The sequence below is a fragment of the Chelonia mydas genome, chromosome 2 (genome assembly GCF_015237465.2).
Source record: "Chelonia mydas isolate rCheMyd1 chromosome 2, rCheMyd1.pri.v2, whole genome shotgun sequence".
Taxonomy (NCBI): domain Eukaryota; kingdom Metazoa; phylum Chordata; order Testudines; family Cheloniidae; genus Chelonia; species Chelonia mydas.
Genome location: NC_057850.1, coordinates 26,346,783 through 26,371,892, shown reverse-complemented (window position 1 = coordinate 26,371,892; position 25,110 = coordinate 26,346,783). Strand labels below are relative to the sequence as shown.

General features: G+C 40.6%; 1 protein-coding gene across 2 annotated transcripts in view; it reads right to left on the bottom strand.

Annotated features, from left to right (window-relative positions):
- Positions 1-12,109: 12,109 nt before the first annotated feature.
- Positions 12,110-25,110, bottom strand: part of RAD21 (RAD21 cohesin complex component) — a 32,250-nt gene continuing 19,249 nt past the window's right edge. For both annotated transcript variants that reach the window (XM_037892090.2, XM_037892091.2), the window contains exons 5-14: positions 24,866-24,972; positions 23,530-23,733; positions 22,719-22,844; positions 22,409-22,531; positions 21,465-21,688; positions 20,584-20,743; positions 19,952-20,103; positions 18,641-18,790; positions 16,918-17,001; positions 12,110-13,942 (exon numbers count right to left, since the gene is read on the bottom strand). In XM_037892090.2, coding sequence (XP_037748018.1) covers positions 13,751-13,942; positions 16,918-17,001; positions 18,641-18,790; positions 19,952-20,103; positions 20,584-20,743; positions 21,465-21,688; positions 22,409-22,531; positions 22,719-22,844; positions 23,530-23,733; positions 24,866-24,972 — 1,522 coding nt within the window. In that variant the 3' untranslated portion in view covers positions 12,110-13,750. The remainder of the gene's footprint in view (positions 13,943-16,917; positions 17,002-18,640; positions 18,791-19,951; positions 20,104-20,583; positions 20,744-21,464; positions 21,689-22,408; positions 22,532-22,718; positions 22,845-23,529; positions 23,734-24,865; positions 24,973-25,110) is intronic.

The window sequence follows — 25,110 nt, the reverse complement described above, 5'->3', positions numbered from 1 at the left end:
CAGAAGGTGACTGACAGTTGGCTGCTAATGAGTGGCTGGTGAGGCAGAGAGGGGCAGCAAGCAGCCAGCAGGGCAGCAGGCAGAGAGGGCCAGAGCAGGGCTCTGCAGAGAGGCGCGGCGATCGGGAAGCGGGGCGGCTGGCAGAGAGGCATGGTGAGAGCGGTGAGCAGGTGGCCGACAGGAATGACCAGGCAGAGAGTGACAGCGAGAGAGTGCCAGAGCAGTGGAACAAGTAAGATGCCTCTTTACCCTCTCCCCTCCACCCAGGGTGGGAGGTGAACTCTGCAGATGCACCTCTGAACTCTGGGTCTGCGCTGACCAAGAACAGCAACTGCGAGTGCGGTACAGAGAAGGGTCGGGCACATGAAAGGGACTTTTGGGTTGCTGGACTTAAGAACCTGAGGGGAAAAGGACACTGCCCAGCTTATATAGGGTTGGGTCTTTTGCTCATGGTTTATGTTTATGAACTCTGTTTGTGGTATTTTCCCAAATTAACGCCAAGTTTCTTCCCACCTTTTATTAAAAAGTTTCTTTTCTATGATTGTGAGTGGGGAAGTATTGCCTCTCAGAGGCACCCAGGGGTGGTGTGTAATTTTCCCAAGTTACCGAGTGGGGGCTAGAGCCGGTTCTGTGGTGTATCAACGGAAAGAAACCCCTAAATATTGAACCCGGCCCTGATTGCTGCTGGCTTCACCTGGCAGAAGGGTTACATTTATTTAACCATAGGAACAATGCACAATATAAGCAAAAAAGGATTTTAAAACAACAAAAAGTCTACACACATGTCTGTTTTACCTAGGATCTCACCCTCCTCCTGATGGAGACCCCGCAGGTCTATCTTCCCCCAAACACACACACTGTAGGATCTGGGGTCTTAGCTCAAAACCTGTGTCCCTCCCTCGATGGAGGGAGTGTGTCTCTTTAAACCCTCCTGCAATCCACAGGATCTGAGTTATTCCTGAGGAAATCTGTCTGAGAGGCCCAGCAGAGGACTGGGCCCAGCTATCAAAGTGAATGGCACTTGCATTGTCTCTCAAGTGGTTGCTGAGGTGTAGATCATCTCCCACCTTCCCGAGTGCATTTCCTGACAATTCTGCTATTGAATTCACTCAATACATGCATACCGAAAACATCACAATAACTTGGTCAAGCTACAGTATTCATAAATCACACAGGCAGCTCCAACAAGCTCAGAAGGCTATTGCCAGCCAAAATACAGGAGCATGTTAACCTTGATTTTCCATTGGAAAAAAATGGTTACTAATTCTTTGTATCTGTTGTTCTTCAAGATGTGTTGCACATGTCCGTTCCATTCTTGATGTGTGTGCCCTGCACACAGTTGTTGGAAATTCTTCCTGCAGCGGTACTCATCAGGACAGCTTGAGTGCCCTCTGCTACTGTGCACCACTATGTGCTGGGTGTCAGAGAATGCAGCTCAGCCACACTCCCAGCCAGTGATAGGTATCAGGAAAGCCACCTTCAGAGATAGGTGCACTAGATAGCACGTTGTCAGAGGCTCAAGCGGTGTCCCCATGAGCTTTGACAAAACTAGGTTCAAGCCCCAGGGCTGGATAGGTTTCCTTATTTGAGGGTACAACCATTCCAGGCCCTTCACAAATCTGATGGTCATATCACTAGAGAATATAGAACAGTTACCCACATGAGGATAGGAAATGTGATATTGCTACTAGGTGGACCTTGATAGAAGAAATTGCTAAACCTTGCCATTTTAGGTCCAATTTGCCCCTCAGTTCTTTCTTGCTGGACAATTCCAGTGTAGAGAGGTAAGAGGACGGATCATGGAACGGACATGTGCAACACCTCTCAAGACCAACATGGTTACAAAAGGTTAAGAACAGATTTTTCTTCTTCGAGTGATTGCACATGTGCAATCCACTCTCGGTGAGTCACAAACTATAAAGTCAAAGAAGCTATCAGAGTTCATGTACATATAGACTGGAGTACAACTTGTCCAAATGTAGCATTGTCTCTGGAATACTGAGTAATAGCATAATGGGATGCGAAGGTGTGAACCGAAGACCAGTCTGTTACTCTACAAATCTCCTGGAGAGGGACACACGGAGGCCACTTGTGATCTTGTGGAACGTGCCTCACTGCTTGTCTGGGAACTGTCTGCCAGATCATACCAAACATGAATCCAGGAAGTTATCCAAGACCAAATTCTTTGCAAAAAGACCAGGAAACCCTTCATTCCATCTGCTATGGCTACAAATAGTTGGGTTGACAAACAAAACTGTTAAACCTGTCTATGTAGAATACCTATGCCCTTCTAAGATGTGCAGATGTTGCTCCTCTCTTTTAGCCTGTAGTGCTGGGTGAAACGTAATTAAGTAAATTGACTTGTTAACATGAAAAGTACATACCATTTTAGAGAGAAATCTTGGATGAGGATGCAAGTACATTTCATCCTTAAAAAAGATTGTATACAGTGGTTTGGGTGTCAGAGAACGCAGCTCAGCCACACTCCCAGCCAGTGATAGGTATCAGGAAAGCCACCTTCAGAGATAGGTGCACTAGATAGCATGTTGTCAGAGGCTCAAGCGGTGGCCCCATGAGCTTTGACAAAACAAGGTTCAAGCCCCAGGGCTGGATAGGTTTCCTTATTTGAGGGTACAACCATTCCAGGCCCTTCACAAATCTGATTGTCGTATCACTAGAGAATATAGAACAGTTACCCACATGAGGATAGGAAATGTGATATTGCTACTAGGTGGACCTTGATAGAAGAAATTGCTAAACCTTGCCATTTTAGGTGCAATAGATAATTCAGGATATGCTGGATAAGAGAACTGCATTGGCGAGACACTGGATTGTCGAGACCAAATGGAAAAATGCCTCCATTTTGACATATATGCAGCTCTGGTAGAGGGCTTTCTACTATTTTACAAGACATGGCAAACTTGCTCCAAGCAAGACTCCTCTTCAGCCATGGAACCTCCAGGCCATTAAATGAAAGGCCTGCAGCTTTGGTTGGAGCAATCATGATCTTGGGAGATCAATTTCACTCCCATTGCACCTGGACTTGGAGACTCCACTGACAGATCCAGTAGAGTGGAGAACCATTGCTGTTGCGGTCACGCTGGTGCTATTAATATAACTGAGGCCTGATCCCGCTTGATCTTTAGCGGCATTCAGTGTCAGAATGGGATTAAGAGAAAAGCATAGTATAGCTTGTTTGTCAGGATAGCAGGAAAGTGTCTGTGATTGAACTGGGACTGTGACTTTGTATAGACAAAATTATAGGTATTTTCTGTCTGGCCTTGGTTGTCAAAAGGTCTACCTGGGGAGTCTCCCACTGCTGGAAAATGCATCTGGCTACATTCAGAAGGAGAGACCGCTGGTATATGACCTGCTTAAGCATCCCGCCAGTTTATTCCACACTCCTGGAAGGTAAGAGGCTTTGAGATTGATTGAACTGGCAATGCAAAAATTCCATAGGTGAATTGCTTCCTGACAAAAGCAGAGAAGAGCAAGCTCCTCCCTGCCTGCTGAGGCAAAACATCTCCACACTGTCGTCTGTGAGAACAAACAGGCTTTTCCCCGTGACATGAGGTAGCAATGCCTGACAGGTGAGGTGGACAGCCCTTAGCTCTCTGATGTTGACATGAAGAGAGAAATCCCTTGAGGACCACAAACCTTGAGTTCCGAGGGGGCCCAGATGAACTCCCCTCCCCCGCCAATCCCATGGCAAACTTGTCCATCACCACTGTCAGCAAAGGCTGAGGTTGGGCAAAGGCAATGCCCCCCCAAAATTGAGTGGCTCTGTCCACCAATCTCGTGAAGTCAGATCCCAGGAGGGCAGAGTGTTCAGACAGTGATGGCTTGGCAAATAACAGAGGCCAGCCAACTTTGAAGAGGCCTGAGGCACAGCCTGACATGCTGGACTATATACATGTACAAGACAATATGCCTGAGGAGCCTTGTACAATTTTGAGCTGTTGTGATTGGGTGAACCTTGAGATCTGGCACAAAAGATTGAATTGTTTAGAATCTTGTGTCTGGAAGGAAAGCTTTGGCCTGCGTAGAGTCCAGCACTGATCCTATAAACTCTATCTGTTGAAGTAGACAAAGGGCATAGTTATCTGAGCTGATCAGTAGACCTAGAGCTTTGAAGGTTGACTGGATGAGTTGAACACTGGAGAGAACCTGAGCCAGGGACCTGCTCTTGACTAGCCAGTTATCCAGGCAAGGGTAGACCTGTACTCCTCAATTCCTCAGGAAAGCAGCTACCATAGACATAAATTTTCTGAAAACCCAAGAAGCTGCTGACAGGCCGAAAGGCAGCTTGGTGAACTGGTAATGAGAGTGCTTTACTATGAACCTGAGAAACTTTCCATGACTGTGATAAATTGCCATATGAAAGTAGATCTCTCTTAAATCGAGGGCAGCATACCAGTCTCCAGGAAGGGAACAATGTAAGACAGGGTGACCATGCAAAACTTTATTTTTTTGAGATACTTGTTGAGCTGACACAGGTCTAAAGTTGGTCTGAGACCTCTGTTCGCTTTCGGGATTAGGAGATAACAAGAATAGAACCCCTTCTATCTGTGACACTGCAGAATTTCCTCTGTGGCTCCTACCTGAAGGAGAGACTGAACCTCCTGGATTAGGAGCTCCTTGTGAGAGTGGCCCCAGAAAAGGGATGGGGAGGTGTTAAGGTTCCTTCCCCACTCTGAACTCTAGGGTACAGATATGGGGACCTGCATGAAAACCTCCTAAGCTTATTTTTACCAGCTTAGGTTAAACTTTCCCAAGGTACAAACTATTTTCCTTTTTCCCTTGGACTTTATTGCTGCCACCACCAAGCATCTAACAGATATATAACCGGGAAAGAGCCTGCTTGGAAACATCTTTCCCCACAAAATCCTCCCCAAACCCTACACCCCCTTTCCTGGGGAAGGCTTGATAAAAATCCTCACCAATTTGCATGGGTGAACACAGACCCAAACCCTTGGATCTTAAGAACAATGAAAAAGCAATCAGGTTCTTAAAAGAAGAATTGTATTAGAAGAAAAAGTAAAAGAATCACCTCTGTAAAATCAGGATGGTAAATACCTTACAGGGTATTAGATTCAAAACATAGAGAATCCTTCTAGGCAAAACCTTAAGTTACAAAAAGACACAAAACCAGGAATCTACATTCCATTCAGCACAGCTTATTTTCTCAGCCATTTAAAGGAATCAGAATCTAACGCATTTCTAGCTAGATTACTTACTAAGTTCTCAGCCTCCATTCCTGTTCTGTCCCCGGCAAAAGCATCAGACAGACAGACAGAGAGAGAGTTTTTTTCTCCCTCACTCTAGCTTTTGAAAGTATCTTGTCTCCTCATTGGTCATTTTGGTCAGGTGCCAGCGAGGTTATCCTAGCTTCTTAACCCTTTACAGGTGAAAGGGTTTTTCCTCTGGCCAAGAGGGATTTTAAAGGTGTTTACCCTTCCCTTTATACTTATGACAGGAGGGAAGGGTAGAATCAAATTGGAGGGTATAGCCCACTTCTACAGTGTCCTGTCAAAATGCCCATTTAGCACCCCTGGCTGTGTAGATGGAGCAGGCATTGGTGCAGAGACAGGAGGAGGAGGTTCTTTATGTTTATAACCCCTGCTCTTCTTTCTCTGCAGAGTAAAGTTGGGTCTGCTGTGGGCGGAAGTGCTTTCTGGATGGGGCTGAAGTGTACAACCCAAAGACTTTAAAGTTGCCTGAGAGTCCTTCAAGCCATGGAGTTTAGACAGTTTGCTCTGAGAACAGCGAAGACCCTTCGAAGGGCAGGTTGTGTAAAGTTTGTTGGACCTCTTATGGAAGTCCCAAGGATTGTAGTCAGGAGCTCCTGTGCATGGCCACTGCAGAAGCCATGAACCTAGCCATCAAGTCTACTGCATCCAGTGCACCTTGCAGCTAAGGTCTTGCTACAGATTTACCCTCATCAGCTAATAACGTGAACTTCTGCCTACCATTCTGTGGCAGCATGTCTCTAAACTTTAAAATGGAGTCCCACCCATTAAAATCAGACTGACCCAAAATCACTTACTGGTTGGTAATCCTGCATTGCAACCCCCTACTAGAATAAACTTTTCTACCAAACAGCTCTAGGTTATTTTGCGCCTTTCAATTTGGGGAGTATCTCCTTGTTGCCCTTGTCATTCCCTTTCATTGGCTGCTGACACCACCAGAGAGCCCCGGGGCAGGGGTGATGAGAATATAAGTATTCAAACCCCTGGGATGGAACACAATATTTACATTTGGCCCTTCTTGAGAAAGGGGGAAGGGACAAAGGGGTCTACCAGAGACCCTTAATTAGGATTCTTTAACTTGCTCCACCTGGATCCCCGGGCTAAAGGCCACCAAGAGCTGCTAAGGATGTGGCCTTATAGTCATCTGAGGGAGGCTAAATGCAGAAGGAGACTCCCTCATCAGGAGAGGAAGAAGAGGCCAGCACAGGCTGAGGCTACTACTCTCTCCTCCACTAACTGTCCAGCAGGGTCCTCCCAAACCGCCTCTTACTGCTCAGTACCAGTCAAGGTACTGGGATCAGAACAGGTGGTGCGTAGGCGCTCCTCATCTCTCTAAGGACACAGAATCAGAACATCACGTGTGTGACCTAGAAACTGGGGGGAAACCCAACAGGTTCCAAGAAGGCCACTGGACAGGTGGTGAGCCCCACAGACCCCCTGGTCACCCACCTGATGGTACTCTTGCTGAAGGTTCCCTAGCAGGGTAATAGTGCCTTGGTGGAGAGTAGTGAGAGTGGCTATGAGGCTGAGAAACAGAAGCCAATCTCCTATTCAGAAGAGGATGACTGCCTCTGCTGACAAAGGAGGGGCTGCTCTCGACAGTGCCAGAGCCCAGTGTCAAGTCAGAGGACGCAGCACAGCCAGCATTGGAGGCTTCCCCTTTGACGCTACTGACAGACATGCAGTTTGAGGCCATGGAGGTTGACAGAGCACTAAGTGCTGCACTGATGCTGCTGTCTGCTGCTGGTACCGAGAGTGCGGTCTCCTGGCCTGCTGGAGATCGATACAGAGATGCTAAGCAGATCACTCACTGCCGCAAACACCTCCAGCATAGCGCTGCAGATGTAGAAGGTGCTCCCTTGATGGTACCTGGCTCGGTGTCAGAGAAGAGGAGAACTTATGTTTCGGCTGCACTCTGCTTTCATCCTCAGGCCTAGAAGACTTCAGTGCCAGCAGCCTTCCCCTCTCAGCAGTCTGCTTAGAGACCTTATGCCTCCTCTTAGGCACTGGAGACAATGAGCTGTGTTGGGAATCAAACAACATAAGAGGTGCACTACTAAACGATGCTGACTGACCGAACTCTGACAGAGATCTCAGGGCCACCTCCATGAGTAAAAACTTTAGCTTGGCTTCTCTGTCTTTATTTGTCAGAGGCTTAAAGTCTTTGCAGATCTGGCAACAATCCCATATATGAGCTCCCCCTGAACATTTCAAGCAGCTTGAGTGTGGGTGGCTTATGGGCATTGGCCTAGTAGCATCCCTCAGTACTGAGTAACGGAAAACACCCCAAACTGGTGGCCAAAAAAGAAAACATACTTAGTTCATACTGTAAATAGTGCATTAACACTACATATCTAGAAAACTATCTAGAGTTAATTTATAACGAACACACTAAGAGCACTTGCTAAGGCAAGCCAAGCAATTCCAATGACCGTCATAGGCAGTAAAAAGGAATTGAGGAGGTTCGGGCTCCTTTATACTAGTGCACGCAGCAGCAGAGAACTCTTGAGCTGCTCCTATGGTACCTATGAGGGAAAAGTTTCTGATGAGCGTGCATGGGGTACACATACACCAAGAGTGGAATGGCCATGTGCAGTCACTCGAAGAACTTAAACTGCCTGTCTAGAGTCGGAGGAACAAAAATAAACAATTTTAGTCTCATTTGTGCATTTGCATATAAATCTGAAAATAAGTATCAGCCTCCATACCTACAAATAGAGCTGCAATGGGGAGATCCAGAGAGTAAATCAGAAAACCTTTATTACGTGCACCATGCATTGTCAATGAAGTTCAGGCTCCAGAGTATATCGTGTGTTAAAATATGCTTTGTCACTGTGGAGTAAGGCAGAGTGCACCATTTGCTAAATTTTGTCTTCATGAAAGAACCTCATTGGTAATCAATAAACACTGTGTAAAATTTACTCTGCTCTGATAACAGTTATCACTTTCAATGAACAATTAATAAAAATGAGCTAACTTCAGCACTGATTGGCCGTTTTTAATGACTAATATTTGCAGAGGTGACTAGGTTGAGAATTCTTTGTGTAGCCAATTTGCATGCAGGTACATTTATGTTGGATTATTTTTATTTTTTTTTTAAACACACCCCCTTCAAAGACATTAAGATTGTCTGTGCAATTACACAGATGTCAGTGGTCAGAGTGTGACAGACAGCTCCCAATATCTGTGTCCTGCTCCAATTCACACCAGAGACCAGACTGTCACACTTAAACTGGGACTGTTTCTGACAGATGTGGAGATATAATTTAGCACTGAGAGCACTTGAGACCTTCTGCACTTATTTCAGGCTTGATAAACCATCAAGAAAACCTGCAGATTCTCTCATTAAATAGCTTCCACCAGAAGCAAGTCTTAGACTTTTCTAGTTGAAAACACTTCAAAACCTCATTGCTGCCTCCCTCAGCTTCCTCATAAGCCAGCTGTAAGTTTACATTTCCAAGTCACTTATAAAAAATGTAAATCTTGTATTTTTTATTTGCAGGGTCACTCTCAGCCAGTTAACCAGCCAGGATGGCATTCTATGTGGAAATGTTGATACATTTGATTGTCTATGAATCTGAACATTGCATATTTATCATAACCCACGCACATTCTTTGCATATCTTTCTCTGGACTGTTACGCTTTCACAAAATATAATGGCTGCTTGTGTCTTGGAGATTAGAATCTTAGAAGGCACAGAGTTGAGAAGCAGTTTGAGATTGTGGAGTAAGAGTTGGCTGGACCCTTCTGCTAAAATGGTCCGCAGTGCAATAGGAGAGAGTGCAGAAAAAAACCCCACAAAAATGATGAGAGGATTGGAGACACTGAAAGAGCTCAATTTATTGATCAAAAAGTAGGCCGAGAGGTGATTTGATTACAGTATATCAGTACCTTCACAGAGAGAATACAGGGTACTAACGGGCTTTTTAGTTTAGTTGAGACTGAACTAATGACTGGAAGCGGAAGCCAAACAAATTCAAACTAGAAAATAAGACAACTTTAACAGAAAGTGGTTAACCACTGGAACAAGTTTCCACGCAAAGTGGATTCTCCATTTCTTGCGACCTTCAAATGAAGAATGCATGACATTCTGGAAGAATGCTTTAGTCCAGCGGTTCTCAAACCATGGGTCAGAACCCCAAAAGTGGGTCACAACCCTGTTTTAATGGGGTCACCAATGCTGGCATTAACTTGCTGGGGTTTGGGCTGAAGCCTGAGCCCCCACCGCACGGGGCTGAAACCCAAGGACTTCAGCCCTGGGCGGCGTGGCTCAGGCTTTGGCTCTGGCCCCCCGGCCCGGGGCGGCAGGGCTCAAGCTTAGACTCCCCCCTCGAGCTGGCTTAGGCTTCGCCACCCCACTCCGCTTTTGGGGTCATGTAGTAATTTTTGATGTCAAAAGGGGTGCAATGAAGTTTGAGACTCCCTGCTTTAGTCAAATACAATTTATTCACTCTGGGTAACTGACTGAATTGTGTGTGTACTTCAGAACGGATTAGATTATCTAGCCAACCTCTACAAGAGTCATTTCAGAGAGATCTCATGTTTTCTTTGCAGGAGCAAAATACTGATACCAAGGTCAAATTCTATCTTTGGATATGCATGTACATCTCCAGTTGAAGTCAGTGGCAGCAGCATGTACATATTAAGAGGGCTGAAGAGTTGTCTTACCGCAGTGAAGGGTTAAGTTTAAAATAAGCAAAAGCATTGGTATAAGGCAGGCTAAGTTTAGGGTTGGTTTTGGGACTCCAACCACTATACTGTAAATGATTATCAGCTGTCATATCTCGCTTACCACCATAGGACTTTGGAAATAAAATACTTCAGTGGTAGAATAAAGTTTCCACAACAAATGTCAAAAGCCAGTAGCATTGTAGTTCCATTTTATAGGATCCAGACCCAGACTATGCCACTCACTTTTACTAGAAGCCACTACTTGATGATTGACTTCTTAGTGGATGTCCCAAAGAGCACATCTGACATGCTCAGTAGCATGAACGTCAGAAGCAGTTGTCACACTCAACTGAGGAACAGACTAAAGAGGGACAGGATAGAAGACACAAAAAATTGGCAATGGACCCTACACGATCAACAATAAGTACAATGAAAGAGACTGGATTGCAACATGCCCTAAAAGCAGCCACTGAGGGACACTTGCAGAACTACTCCAAGACAGAATCCTGCCCCTGACCAGAAGCAGACAAGGAGGAGGAACATGGAAAGCAAAAGGTGACCTCTTAAGTGTGGAGGGATGTAAAATGTAATGAAAGAATTACTGTCATAAATCTATTTTGTTTATAAATGCCTTCATTCAATTGGTTTAATTCATTCTTTGCTTTGGAATTCTCCAAATCCCTCATCCCAACCTAGGAGATGGAGACAAAACCAATACCTACAGTATTTATTTTTAGTCAGCCTGCACTCCACCAAAGTGTTCATTTCTTAGGCTGGTAATGGTTAATAGCAATTAAATTTTTCTATTGTGTTCTGCAACATCATTTGTCACATAGCAAGTAGTTCACATGCCACTGAGGTGAATGGAGGGAAGAATTCAGAGTTTGGCTACTGCACTACACTGAAACATCTTTGCAATGGGGATAGCATAGGTGTATTAGAAGAAAAAGAAAATAATGCTGGCGTGTGTTAACAGCCTATCCCATTGCATCTCCACATCTCTCAGATGATCGCACGCAGTTAATGAGCAGAAAGGCATGATAAATCCCGACTGTGAAATGGAAGGACTTTGGGACAAACAGCATTTGCTCATTCCACTTGCTGGACACTATCCCTTGTGGTCGACAGTCAAAACATAGACTTGGGACATATTTACTGCCATTAAGACACTATCCAGGCTGTGTTTGTGACTGAAGTCAAGTTTTCAAGCATCTAGGGTGCTAAAAGAGGATTATGAAGCTCAGTTGTCATTACTTTCTCAGTGATTTTGCCTAAAATGGAAATTTGGAGCCAGTACAGCATTTAGAGGTTTTCTGCATCCATTGTTAGCTCTTTGAATGTCAGAGGACTACTACGTTTTTCAGAAAGGAAAGGAAAAGGAAAGGAAAAGGAAAGGTTGATGATTTGTTAGCTGTGGACATTCAGTTTCACCAGAGAAGGTGGCATTGATTCCACTTCCTGTTTGCTAGGAAACACTTCCTTCCAGAAACAGTCTAACTGCAGTGGTCCACGTTTTCTGATCAGCAACTGGTGGTTCAAGTGCTCCCAAGGCCGGCTAGATTTTCCATCTTGTGTAGTACAGACCCATCACCACTGACAGAATTGAGGCTTCTGGCTATGCAATAGTGCAAGATGCAGAAAAATAAGTTATACTGTAAACTCAAGAATGCTGCTCAAGAAGATTAAATTGTTCAGGTACAGAGTTAAGTCCCTCCATTGCACAGCTAATTACAGAAATGAAGTAAATGAGATGAATGGAGCTGTAATGTTCTTTACAGGCTTGGATCCAAGCGTTCAGACCTGCCGGGGCATTCATACTACCCCAGTAATACCAGAATATTCACGTTCAGAAGCAATTTTTGAAGCAAAGTAAGTTGCAGTGCTAAAAATAGGAATATGAATTTGTTTTTGCGGTAGGGAGGGATGGGAACCAAGACAAAATGCATTTTACAGACAGCCTCCTTGTTTAATTTCCTAATTCTGGACTATACACAGGCAGCCATTCTTAGCATGAGCACTTAAATGAGAGAGAAATACAGCATCATTAACACAATCTAAAATGTTCCCTCCTAATGGCAAAGAGTATTTACATGTTTGAGGGAGTTTTTAAGAACCTTTTTAAAGAACTAACGTCTCCTCCTAATACCAAAATAAGCAACATGTCACTGAAAGGTATTCAAACAAGAAACAGCTTATAACAATTTTTATTAGAAAAGTTATACATACAGCATCACCTATTTTCAAGAATATCAACCTTGAAAAGCAACAAAAAACAGACTAACAAAATGTGTAACAAGAAACTAATGACCTTTCTATAATTAAACACTCAAGTTATCTACAATGTCTTTTTACAAAGGGGAAAATCATGGTTTTACAGGCACATTATGTTGAAAATAAAGCTGCAGTAACTATTTTATACAATTAACTTTTTCAACAATTATTAAAACACGGTCATTATGTAGTCTCAAATTTTTAAAACATTCACATAATTTTACACTTGAGTATACACTGAAATTTCAGAGTCCCAAAAGAGAATCATTTCACAAAAGTGCCAACATTAAAACCAGAACTTTCAGTGTGAATAATTTTGCCCTAAAAAAGTTAAGACGTTTCCATAATCAACATATTCACATAATTTCTGATACTATCTGGTCCTAACAGTAAAGCTTTTATTCTTTATAGTAAAACCAATAGGACTTATTTTGCAAAGCTGTTAAAATGTTCTGAACAGAGGAGTGTGCATTATTGGAAAATAGATACTAAAACTATAAATATATCTGAAGAGCCATTAATACACTTTACATAGCAACATTTGCTTTAAGTGTAACTATGTCTGCTTGTAATATATATTTAGTTTGCTGTCCTTTCAGTACAGGTTGTGTCTTGATTTAATTCAATATTTTACAAATGCAATCTGTTCAACTTCTCTTAAGCTCATCTTCATAGGCCTGCTTAATGTCAGAAAATATACAATCCAGAAGTCTGTTCTTTAAAAAAGTTTGGGGTTTATGTACAGCTCTATCAAACCTAAAGCATATTGATATTTTAAGCTTTAAATGAAATTACTACAATTTTTATTTGCTGTCTATTAACAGTAGCTAGCCATCATCAGTAGTGGACTGCAATGAGGTGATAAATGAAAAGGAATGTTTTATCTAAGATGTTTTACACATGCTCTGTCCTCCTGCACAAGTAGGATCAGTTATAGGAAGTGCTTTCCATAGAAATCTGTTTTCCTTTAGCATCAAGGGCTACAAAATCCTACTGCAAAAATGACAAAGCAAAGTTCACATGCCGGGCACTACCATTCACATTGGCAGCTGCAAGAGACCCATGGTACCCAGGAAGAAAACAGACACAGAAATCTAGGGAATGAAAAATTCATTACTATGAGAAGCAGACAGAACATATTAGAAAAGTTTGGCAAAGTTTTTAATCAGACAATAGGTTGGCCTTTCAGTTTACTTGTGTAGGTTAAAAATATCATCACTGAGTTAAGCTAATCCAATTATAGTAAGACATTTTCATTGTCACTCAACATTACATGCACCAATATTGCACACAACTGCTCTGAATAAAACAATCTTTATCTGGGTCCTTGAATTGCTTGTCTTGTTTTTGCAGTTGGAACTCAAGCCATCCACCCCAGCAGTGTCACTAAAAATGAAAGTGGTAAATTTAAAATACAAGAACCAAAACCAAAAGAAAACCAAGGACTTTGTACAGACAATTAAAATCTAAATTTTCTTCAATGGTCTTGTGGGCCCTACACATGGGGCAATACATATGCACTAGTGAAATTAACACTAGCCATGATGTATCTAACCATTCAAATAATGTGGAATCTGGGACCAGGTGTTGCAATGATGTCGCTGTATGGCTCTTCTTGTGTCAGCTCGATAGCTTGCTGCTTTTTGAGTACCAAGAAACTGTAGAATTTTGCTGCCGCTTGTTTTCTGTTTGTGTTTCTGCACAGCTCAAGCAAACTGATAGATTCTGCTCCAGTCTTAGCAAGAGCCCTCTGGAAAAAAACACGCACACACATAAAAGTTGGTTGATACCATAAATAAGCCCCCTAAAATTCTACATACCCAATTATGATCAACACTGGTAAGCACAAAAGTCAAGTATTTTGGCAGCTGTGGGTTTGGAGCCAAGGCAATCATCACTAATGGGTGCAGGATGTTTTAATCAACAGGGAGGGGCAACTGTATTCAGGATTTGAGGTTCCACTTAATGTCATCCACAGCTGCCGGGGCAGGTGACTATTACCTCTCCCCCAACTCAGGATACACTGGCTGTCAAAGTAATCCCCATTTGAGCAGGGAGCACACCTGTGATAGATACGCCACTAGTTCTCCCAGAAACAACAACTAGAGACAGATATAAACAATACACGTGAGATCAAGTAATTTCAATCCCTTGGTAGAATCCCAAACCACCTGAAGCCATGCTTGCCTGTGATTGGGTAAGTATTTTGGAGAAGATACATATTACAGTAATCAAGTAAAGGACAAGATTTCCAGAAATGACTAGACATTATGGGTGACTGTATTTTTGAATGCTCAATTTGAGATTTTTTTTTAAAGGGGGCTTAATTTTCCAACGGTGGGTACTTTTGAAAAATCAGATGTTAGGATATAGATATTCAGGCCTGTCTGTAAAGGCCTATACTCTAAGAATTTAGGTGTATTCTTATCACTTAGCTAGTTATTAGTTTGATAGCACCCTGTCTGGCAAGAACTCATTTATCAATAGCTGGGATAAGCTCTGTGGTGGATAGCAGGTAAGGCTCTGTGGTGTCAGAGCTGGGAAGAGGGACACTAAGGAAGGAAACTGGAATCATGCTTGCTGGAAGTTCACCCCAATAAACATCGAATTGTTTGCACCTTTGGACTTCAGGTATTGTTGCTCTCTGTTCATGCAAGAAGCACCAGGGAAGTAAGTGGGTGAAGGAATAAGCCCCTAACATCAGACACCTTTTAGGTGAGAGCATCCCAAATCACTCCTTTTTTCAAAATTGCTAGGGTTCTGAAGAATTGAGATTCTCCTAGCCAACAATGCTTTTGTAATGACAGACCAAAGTGACAGCTTCTAGCTGAACATAAATTACAGTCAGATGTACGTGTAGAGAACGGTCTGTCTTACAAAGTCTATTGGTTGGGAAAAGATCCATGGATAGTCAAACCAAAACACAAATATCCACAAAGGGGTTTGCAGGAGTTTAACTAAATTAATTTTATTCCTTCAGTTAAACTTATTCAACTTATAACAGATAAGGCCTAAGGTGGAACTCTGGCATTGTATTCAGAAAGAAGTTGGGATGCTTCTGAGCACCAGCTTCATCTGTGAAGAATTTAGTCAGGACAGATCACTGACGTTCAATTTGCAGAATGAGAAATCAGTGATTTCAACTACAACTTCCATGTATGAAGTGAGCTCATATGTTCAATGTGACACTAAAAGGAGCTTTTATCAGCAGCTAAAGCCACATTACTATTGCACAGGACGGACAGGCAGGCTTTTAAATGGGGTATTATAAATGCTCCAATCCCCTCTCCCTAAACCAGATATTGAGAAAGTGGGTTATCTTCAGTGTCTGTAGAAATTAAAGAGCTGTCACATGAATTGAGGGAAAAAGGAATCCAGACTGACAGGTCAAGGAGATCAAGTAATGTGTGTAGGGGGCCTTTTTTGCACCAGATCACAACAATTTTCTGCTCAAATTTGTGCACTTTTATGCCCAAATGCAAACTAGTGCTCATGTCAAAAGCAGCTGGGGTTCAGACAACGGATCAGAAAAAAATATTTCTTCAAGAATTATGCCTACAAAGAGATGGCTTCTAGACTGAGATGTAGCAAGGTGATTGGATTCCTGGAATTCAGTTCAAACTTATCTGCTGACCAATGTTGGGGATCCTATTTATTTCAAGCAGGACTGAGAATGTATGTTTCTCATGAACTTGCTCAGAGAGATTTTGCTAGGAGAAAGTAGCAAAGTCATATGTGAATTTCTTCCATAGCTTTTAAGAGACTCTTCAGCAGAGTCTTTTCATGGTGCCTTGTATGGAACCAGTATTTTGTTGTTCACAGACAGGAACAGAACTCTTATGTCTTACTCAACATTAATCTGATCCATGTGCTCCAGATTCAGCTAGAACTCATACAAATTAACTGTCAGCTATATAACAATATCTGAAGATATGGCTTTATCCTACATTTGTACGGTTTCCTGAGACAGCAAGAATGATTTTGCTGGTCTGCAAACTGATATAGTGTACAGTGACTTGACTCTCTGAATTAAGACCAACTTCAGGGATACAAGTTCTTCAAAAGGTTCCCTCAGACAGTTGCTCAAGCTCCTGCCATGATAATGGTAGGAAGTACAGCTGTTTCTAGTATATATGATTGGAAAGACTATTCACACCCAGTGCTGAGCTGTGTTCATATGGTTCTTGGCCAATTTTACTGAGTACTGCTTCTCTTTGTGGAAGTGGTCAAGAGTGGTTCCATAACTTGAGATATTTGCTAATGAAGGTTAGGAGTTCCAAATGCAGTCTGCAGGCAGCTGAAAGAACTGGAGGTGCCTAGGTTCCATTGCAGGAGCTGGTGAGGTGCCTAGATTTCATTGCAGGAGCTGGTATGTGTTACTTGGAAAACAATTAGGAATTTGAGTTTTTGGAGTTCCTGCCTTTGCTGCAAGCCAAAGTACAGACCCAAAGGTAGGACCTGTCATTAGTGTTCTACAAGTATTGGCTCAACTGTCCCTCTATTGCACAATGTATGAATACATAGGTTTACTTTTAGAGAGTGCTTTCAATGATTTACCTAATCACAACCTACACTTTTTCCATGCTCATTTCAAAATCAAACCTTTAAAGTATCAGCCAGGTATGTGGTGTCCACCGTCAGCCTAGCTTTTAGCTGACCTCTTCATTGGTCAAAACACGCTAAACTGGTTTAAGAAGTAATTGTAAAGACAAGTGCTATATGTACCTGAAGGCCATGAAGCATCTGCTGAGTTCTCTTATTCCATCTTCTTTCTTCTTGATCCTGATCACCCCCAGTACCATCTTCTTCCTGCAACCCAACAATAAATTCATACTTAAACACTTGTAGGCTTAGGTTAATATTCACACACTTAAATTGTGAAATGAAATCTATGCTTCTAGATCTGTTTTCAGCACTCTTCTCCTCAAGCCAATCAAGAATTAGCTGGAAGGTCAAGATGGCCTGACTTACAAGGGATGAAGAATGGTAACAAAAAGGAAACTGGGTATCCTGGTGGGACTAAAAGTAATTGACAAAAGGCTACTTGCCTGTCCTTATAATTGTATGTTAAAGGTATGTTTACACAGCAATTAAAACACCTGAGGCAGACCTGTGTCCAGTGATGTGGGCTTTGGCTGCAGAACTGTCATGCAGACGTTCGGATTCTTCGAGTCCCATGAAACAGGCACAGAAAAGTGATTTGCTCAAAGCTACAGAGGAAATCTGTGGCACCGAGACTAGAACTTATATCTCTCAATGCCCATTTCTGCACTTCATCTACAAGAGCATCCTGCCTCTCCTTATGGAGAGTGAACTCAACTTTTAAAGGAAATGCTCTACATTCCAAAAAGAAGCACTTTCTGAAACACTGAAAATGCTAGGTAAGATTGCAAGCCAAATCTCATCTCATCTGCTTCAGTAATCTTCAAATATTTAATTTCCTTTTGCTTCAATTAATACTGTTCAAAGCAGGATGAAAACTAATTTACAGGTTGATTTGTGGCTTTCCTACTGTCCCACCATCACTGTGTTTAAGCAAAAAAAGCCACTGCCAACTGGCAGACTCAGGAATTGCAAGTTTAAGGAGACATCCTTATTTCTAGAACTCTGATGTGATAGTTGTGGGTTTTGAAAACTATGTTTTGGTGCCTGTCTGATCCTTTGCATGGTACCGCACTAAGTTATATGTACATTATTCCTTTGTGTATGCACATGGCTTTTTACATGACCACAGTGCTACGTACACACCATTGTCAGTTTAAAATCTAAACTGCAAAGTGTCTTCACCTAGGCCATTCATGCCTTATTTTTTAAAATCCGTATTACGTTAACACTCAAGAGGCCACATCAAGATCAGGGCTCCTTTTCAATACATAAGAAGTTACAATCTTTGTTCCAAAAAACGTACAGTTTAAATGAATTTAATTGGTCACTTATACTCTGTTTACTTTTAAATTTCTCTCAGCTTATGCAATGGAAATCATTTAAGTCAGCTTCATGATCATAATTCTGTAATGTTTATGTTTCAAACTCAACAGAATGCTTAAAGTTCTAGAGAAAAATTTTAGATTTGTGAAAACATTTCATTTGATCTTAAACTTTTTTCATAAAACTTGTTTACAAAATTGATCAACATTTAAAATCTGATAACAGTTCAAAATGTAACATGTATAGCTGTTAACTGTATGTTAAGTATGGTCAATACCTCTCCAATCAGTTGAGCAGCTCATCAAGTCAAGCATGCAATCAGGAGTGTTCTCCATATCTCAGAGTTCTACCCTTTATCTTTCTCACTCCCCAAGTAACCAGAAAATGCTTCCTTAGCTGAAACACTTAGTTTAAGGGATGCCACAAGTAAAGAGATGGCAGTAAAAATATATCTTCAGGAACCCCACCGAGTCCTTCCTGTGTCAAATCTATAGACTGATCCTTAAGAGCTCATGCCTACCTCTTCCTCTTCTTCCTCTTCCTTCTCTTTTTCCTTCTCCTTCTCTTTTTCTGGCAAAAGTTCCAGCTCTGGTATTAGTTGGCAGATATTTTGAGGCTCTTCTGGAGGCATTTCTACAGGTGGCATTTCCAACTGTTGTAACGGCTGAGGCTTTGAGAACACACGAGACATTAATGTTACATGGGAGTTAACTTGAAGATTGCAGCTACTGGAACTTTTAGGTCTGAACATCTTAAATATACAATTTGGCATCTTTATAATCCCACAAAATTGAATTTAATCCAAGTTTCTAATTTTCAAGGCACTTGCTACAAATAATTTGTGTTCTTTGCAAAGAAATACAACATATTTATTTCCCTTAGATTCCATTAAACCTAGAAATTCTAATAAAATATTAGAAACACAAGTCTGTTTCCCAAGAAGTTGGTTTAGGACATCACCCTGGGAACTGATCTTATTATAGAGTAATATGATGTACTTTGGGTGAGACATAGCTTTAAGACCTCCAGATAGCCAGATGTATTGCTGTATAAACCCCATTACCAACTGATTGGGGAAATGACTCTTCAATGCATTAAAAACCACGGTGGCATCCTCTGTGGGACAAGAGTGAGGACATTGGAATGAAGGTACTAGCTAATATTTTCAGAAGTGACTTACAAATAGGGTACTGAAGACACCATTCCCCACAGAACGTGGAGAACTGGAAATACACTGCTTGCTAAACACTGAAGCTGAGGTACCCAAGTGGCTACCTGTTCCTCATTTTATAAATGAAGGGTGAAGACAGGTAACTGAGGTTTTTCTTGCCAAAATAGACAGTCAACAAGCAATTCTTTACACCAAGATAGACAGGACCACAAGCAATACTATAACTGTGTGTTGCATTGAATTATATCTTGGTGAAACTCGCGTTAAATTACATCATATATTGAGTGGTTATAGAAGCAACTCTCATTTTAAGAGGTATTCCAGACATGTTAACAAATGCATTGGGACTCTCTTTCCTTTATATGTAAGGGCTTAGCATAGCACTGCTTTTCCCTTACAGACCTTTTTACCATGACCTTACTGTGTGGGGGCTGGTTTTATTTTTACTCAAATTCTGTAGGACACTGTCCCACCTTGATATGATTCTGCGGTGTGGGGGTGGGGAGAATTACTTTCAGGATTTGTAGCAGAGACTAATACCACTTCCTTCCCACCACAGAATGTTATCTGTTTCTAGATAAGGGATGCTCTAGGCTTTCTTTGCAGAGCATATAGTCACCACTCCTGTGTAACTCACATCTTCACTGTAATCTTACTCACAGGTAATACAGGCTCTGGTTCCACTTGCTGAGCCTTGCGCTTTACGCCTGTTTGAGGTGGTGGGGGTGGCATGACAGATTCATCCAAATTGGTTCTGCTGCCTTCCATCATTGATTCCTGTAGACGGCTTGGCTCTTCCAAGATAGGTTCATCTATATTTTGTAATATTCAATATATTTTATAAATAGGTATTTTGATTTCATTGTATATAAAGTATGATTATAAATCATGTCACTTTTTAAACTCACATCAATCAACTCACAGCACCTCCAGAGTTTACAACAGTTAGGTCCCTATTTTCACACTCACACAGTTTCTGCACGGATTTAATTAAATTGATGCAAAAGTCAATTTAGTTAAATCAGTGCACGTGTGTGCGCAGACCAGCCCTTAGTGCCCATTTAATCCACTGAACACAGCTGTCTCATGTAAGTCTGCTAAATTTAGAAAAGAGATCTACCAACAAAGGAGTTACTGACTATAACAAGCTATATACAATGAGCAATTACAAAGCCCTGTGCTTTATAACCTAGGTAAATGTTTCCCCTCTAGTAATTTAATACAAAGGACGAGCCCAAGTGAAAATTAAGCTTTGAAAGGAAGTAGAACATGTTGTTTAATGAGTTACAAACCAATAATATCTCGCTGTTGCTGCTGCTGCTGCGGTTCCTCTCTGGGCACCTCTGGGTTTTCAAAGTCTTTAAGGAACTCATCCAAGTTATCAGCTTCTCCACCTTTCCTCCTCTTTCTGAGGTCTTCTGGTACAAGAGGCGTAAGACAGCGAGTAAAAAGCTGTAAGAAAAAACAATCACTCCTGTAGATTAGTAGTTCTCTGATCTGCAGTTACCCCATAATTTTTCATATTCTATTTGTTTCAGAGATGGACTTCTCATTATGTGCCCTTGTTTTAAAAAGCTTCTTTCCCTGAATGTTTAAGAATTGTTACATATCAGTAGGCTTGGCTGAATCCAATTTTTTTTTTTTTTAATAGCTTCGACAGATGTTTCTTTTTAAGCATTTTAAAAATTTTATCGATTTACATTTTTCATAGTTGTGCAAAATTATAGGGATCAGACAATAACTATTTAATGAAAGTAGATGTTGAGAGTCAAAAAGGTAAAGATTCAAGTTAAATCAAATTGTCAACATATGTCAAAACAAAGTAAATAGCCTTAAATCAAAGTAAGTTGTCACACACTTTTCTTACTTTCACGACCTGCAAATTTCTATCAGATGAAAATATTTTTTCCTTGGTGTTTGTGTGGGGTGGAAAACCACCACTGATCGACATTTACTGTTAAAAAGCTAATCCGTCCAAGCCTATCTATCAGTGACTGAACTACATGCAGACTCCAGAAGTTTGTTTTCAGTTGTAGCAAGTTTTCAAAAATGTACTATTTACCAGATGCTGCTAATGCACATTTCTGCTTGCTACATAAGCTTTCAGCCTCAACCACATGATCAGTCCTTACTATAATTCATTTAAAAATAAACCTTCAGAAATCTGTGTTACCTTCAATAGTCTGTTGTTCCACAAAGGCTGAGCAGGCAGAGAGAAAAGTTTTTCAACTCCCCCTGTCTCTTTCCACATCATCAATTTCTTAGTGGGAGGTGCTAAGTCCAAAGTAGTGACAATATCAGAGTAGTCACTTAATTGGGCTCTAATAGTCTTGCTATCCAGCTCTTTCACGCTGTCTACAATCAGCTTTCTCTTCCTCTTTGCTTTGGTTTCCTTGACTGTTGAAGACAAGAGAGGGGGAAACTGAGACTTGATACTACGTTACAGTAAAAATCCTACAGGCTCCAAGTAAATATACCGCCTAAGAATTCCCTAAATTTAAGAAATTTTACTATTTTGTGGCAGCACTAAATATTTGTACAGTGCTTTTAAGATGTGAACTGATATTATTAGCTTTTAATGTTACATGTATTGTAAACAAGTAAATACAGTACCAGTCATTTTGCTAGCGACTCAACCATGCTACCATCCATTTTGACTAGAGAAACAGTATTTTAGTAATAACTGAACTAAAATGAGACTATTTGTTTTCCTTCATGTCACCACGAGTTGCTTCTTATATGCTGCAGACAGCTATGTCCTAAATATATTTTTAGTATGCAGATTTTAATTTGTTTCAGTAAGAACATGTCTGATTTAACACACAACAGTTATTAGATAACTGGACAAAAAACTTGAGGTTCTGCCTTAGCAAGGGACTAAGCATGGCCAATATTCCAGTACGTGTGACTGCACTGTATACGCGCTAAGAAAGCTGGAAGTGAATTTATTGGGAAAGCAACACAAAATTCCATGTTCTGAAAAGAAAATGGGACACACCACTAAACCGAGTTAGCAATAATGCCAAGAGATTCATGTCTATTCCATTAACTCAAGGTTTTCCTAGATCAAAAGGTCTCAAATATTTCAATTAAAGTGTTCTCAAATGGCTTACTTACCAGTGATGTCAATAGGCTCCAAAGCAAAAGCTTCTTCTTCATTTGGAACCAGTGTTGTTTGATCAGTCATAGTTGGTAACGGTTCAACTGGATCTACTGAGTCTGGGCTATCTGGTCCACCCACTACCAAACAAAACAAAAGTTGAACATCTTGGACTAAGTTGGAACACAAAGAAAACACCACAGTACATCAACAGGTTCAACACAAGCTTTTATAAACTTCAGTCCACAACAAGTTTTATTAGGAAACTAAAGAATTCCTAGTCATAGTTTAAAAGAAATGAAACCTAGTCCTAGATTAAATACTCACTTGATACGTTATCATCATCATCCATATCATCATGGGGAGGCTGTTCTGGCATCATTACCCCACCTTCTGAGAGAGCAGGTGGGTCATCAAAGATGCCTCCATCATTATTACTAAGAAGTTTGTCATCTGAAATAGTGACAAAAGAATCAGTTTTGGTATTGTGCATAAACCAACAAAAAAAACCAAACAAAGTAATTAAAATGTTGTATACTTATAACAGCACAAGAAACTAAAATACTAAAGATACGCAAACTATCTGAATTTTTTTTGTAGCAGTCATACTCCTTCAAAAGAAAAAAAAATGTAGGGTTTTTTAGGTGAACTCCAGCAAAACAACAATATTAAGTCAAGTTAGCTGTCACACTTGTGTCTGTTTTCTTAGTACGCTGTTATGTTCTGACTTCTCAATTGAATGCAAAGCTTAAGTGTAACATGCAAACATTAAGTCCATCATGCAAGAATTCCACAGGGTTTTTAAAGTTCAGGGGAAAAAAAGGATCCAACATTTAACCGTCTCATTGTATAAATTCAATCCCTCCCAAAGGAGTCAGAGGGGTTAAAATGAGCCAGAAGATTCACATACTAGTTTCTCTTCCAAGTCTCACATGTACAGTGGAGTGTCTTGAATTTGGAAAGTGATTTATTTTAAAGTATGCAGTTTGAATTTACATGAAATGTTTACTGGGGTAATTATTATTAGGTACTGTACAAACAACAAAACATGGCCCCTGCCCCAGAGAGCTTACAATTTAGACAGAAGATAAGGCACAGTTAACAAAACCCAATTGCTACACTAATTTCTCAAACGTACCCAATATTCCTCCATCATTTCCTTCTCCAAAATTGTCATCCTTGTATTGGTCTTCATATTCTAGGTGGTTAGCTTTCTCATTAAGATGACTGGTGCTCTGTTCAGGCTCCAGTAAAAGATTGGAAGCACTGGTACTCACTAGCATGTCATCCTCAAATGCACTACCTTCTCTCATCATCTCACGATCATCCATTCCAAAATCACCTGTAAGAATATAATTTTAGCCAAACAGATAAAGAATTTAGGTTTAAGCAAATCAACAAGCAGAACATTAATCGCTTCACTTAATCTATGAAAAAATGACCCACTAGAAAAAAGAATTATTAATTTAGTTTTATAACTAATTTCTAAGTTTTACAGTTATTTCTGTTCACAAAAATGCAATTATGTTTCTATAGTTTTCAACTCTTACAATTTATCGATTAATTACTCTTTTAAATGTGGAATTAATGGTGGACACATTGAAGGCACTTTCTTCAGTGCTGTTTTAATTTCATAGGTTTGTTCAAAACAACTTCCTCCCTTGTCCTCCACCTGAACAGTTATCTTTCTTATGTAGAAAATATATCCTAAGCATACCTATTGAGAATGGCTTCAGTTCTGCACCAAAACATTTAAAATATTAATTTTAGAGTCCATTGTATCTATTCCAAGAAAGCTTCCTAGCATGAAGTTTGTGTTTAATGCACACCCAAAAACAGATTAATACCAGAGAGGTCTATTAATCCCGTGTGTAGTCTACTGATTAACAAATTCCTATTTTATGGATAATATTAAACAAACATGGTGCACAGAAAACTTAATTTTAGGATATTCATACACATTTTTATCAGTTCAAAGCACTCTTTGTACAACTATACACCAAGAGATATTGAAACAATAAATCTCAGAATACCACTTTCATCATTGCAATTGCTTTGTCACTAAGAGAAAGTTATAAGGGATTAAATAGTAATTTCTGAATGCAATGAAAATAGTAAGAAAAGAGCTGCTGGCTAATGAATTTAGACTGCTACGTTTAAAGAGAAAATTAACATTTCACACATTCACTTAAGCATTAATCTACCTGACAAATGGTTATTGTTGCTTCTTTACAAGCCGCAACAATTTTTTTGGCTATTAGATGACAGATTTTTGGAAAACTCATCCTATAATGAGGGTATTCACTCTTGTAAGAGCATCTGACTAACACATTTAGTGATATTTCATGTAAAATTCTCAGAGCAAATTAACCCACTTTGTAGTATTTCCACATGATTTGTGAAACTTTCATTTCAGTCCAAGAGCTAGCAAAACCTAACTTAGCACATATATTAAAAATATAAAAGCATTTTACCAAAGTCATTATCCTGAAGAATACTGATGTTGCCCACTTCTTCTCTCATTGTAATTTCTTCCACTCTACTCTGGTTCAAACTGAATTGTTGAGCCACATCAATATCGCTTAAATAAAAAGAACACACAGTTTTAAAAGACTTTCCTTGATTATATTTGATCAATTTAAAACAATTTACAGGTTACTTAACAGACTATTGTTTTATTATGAAGCCAGTCTATAGAAATATATCATGCACTTGTATA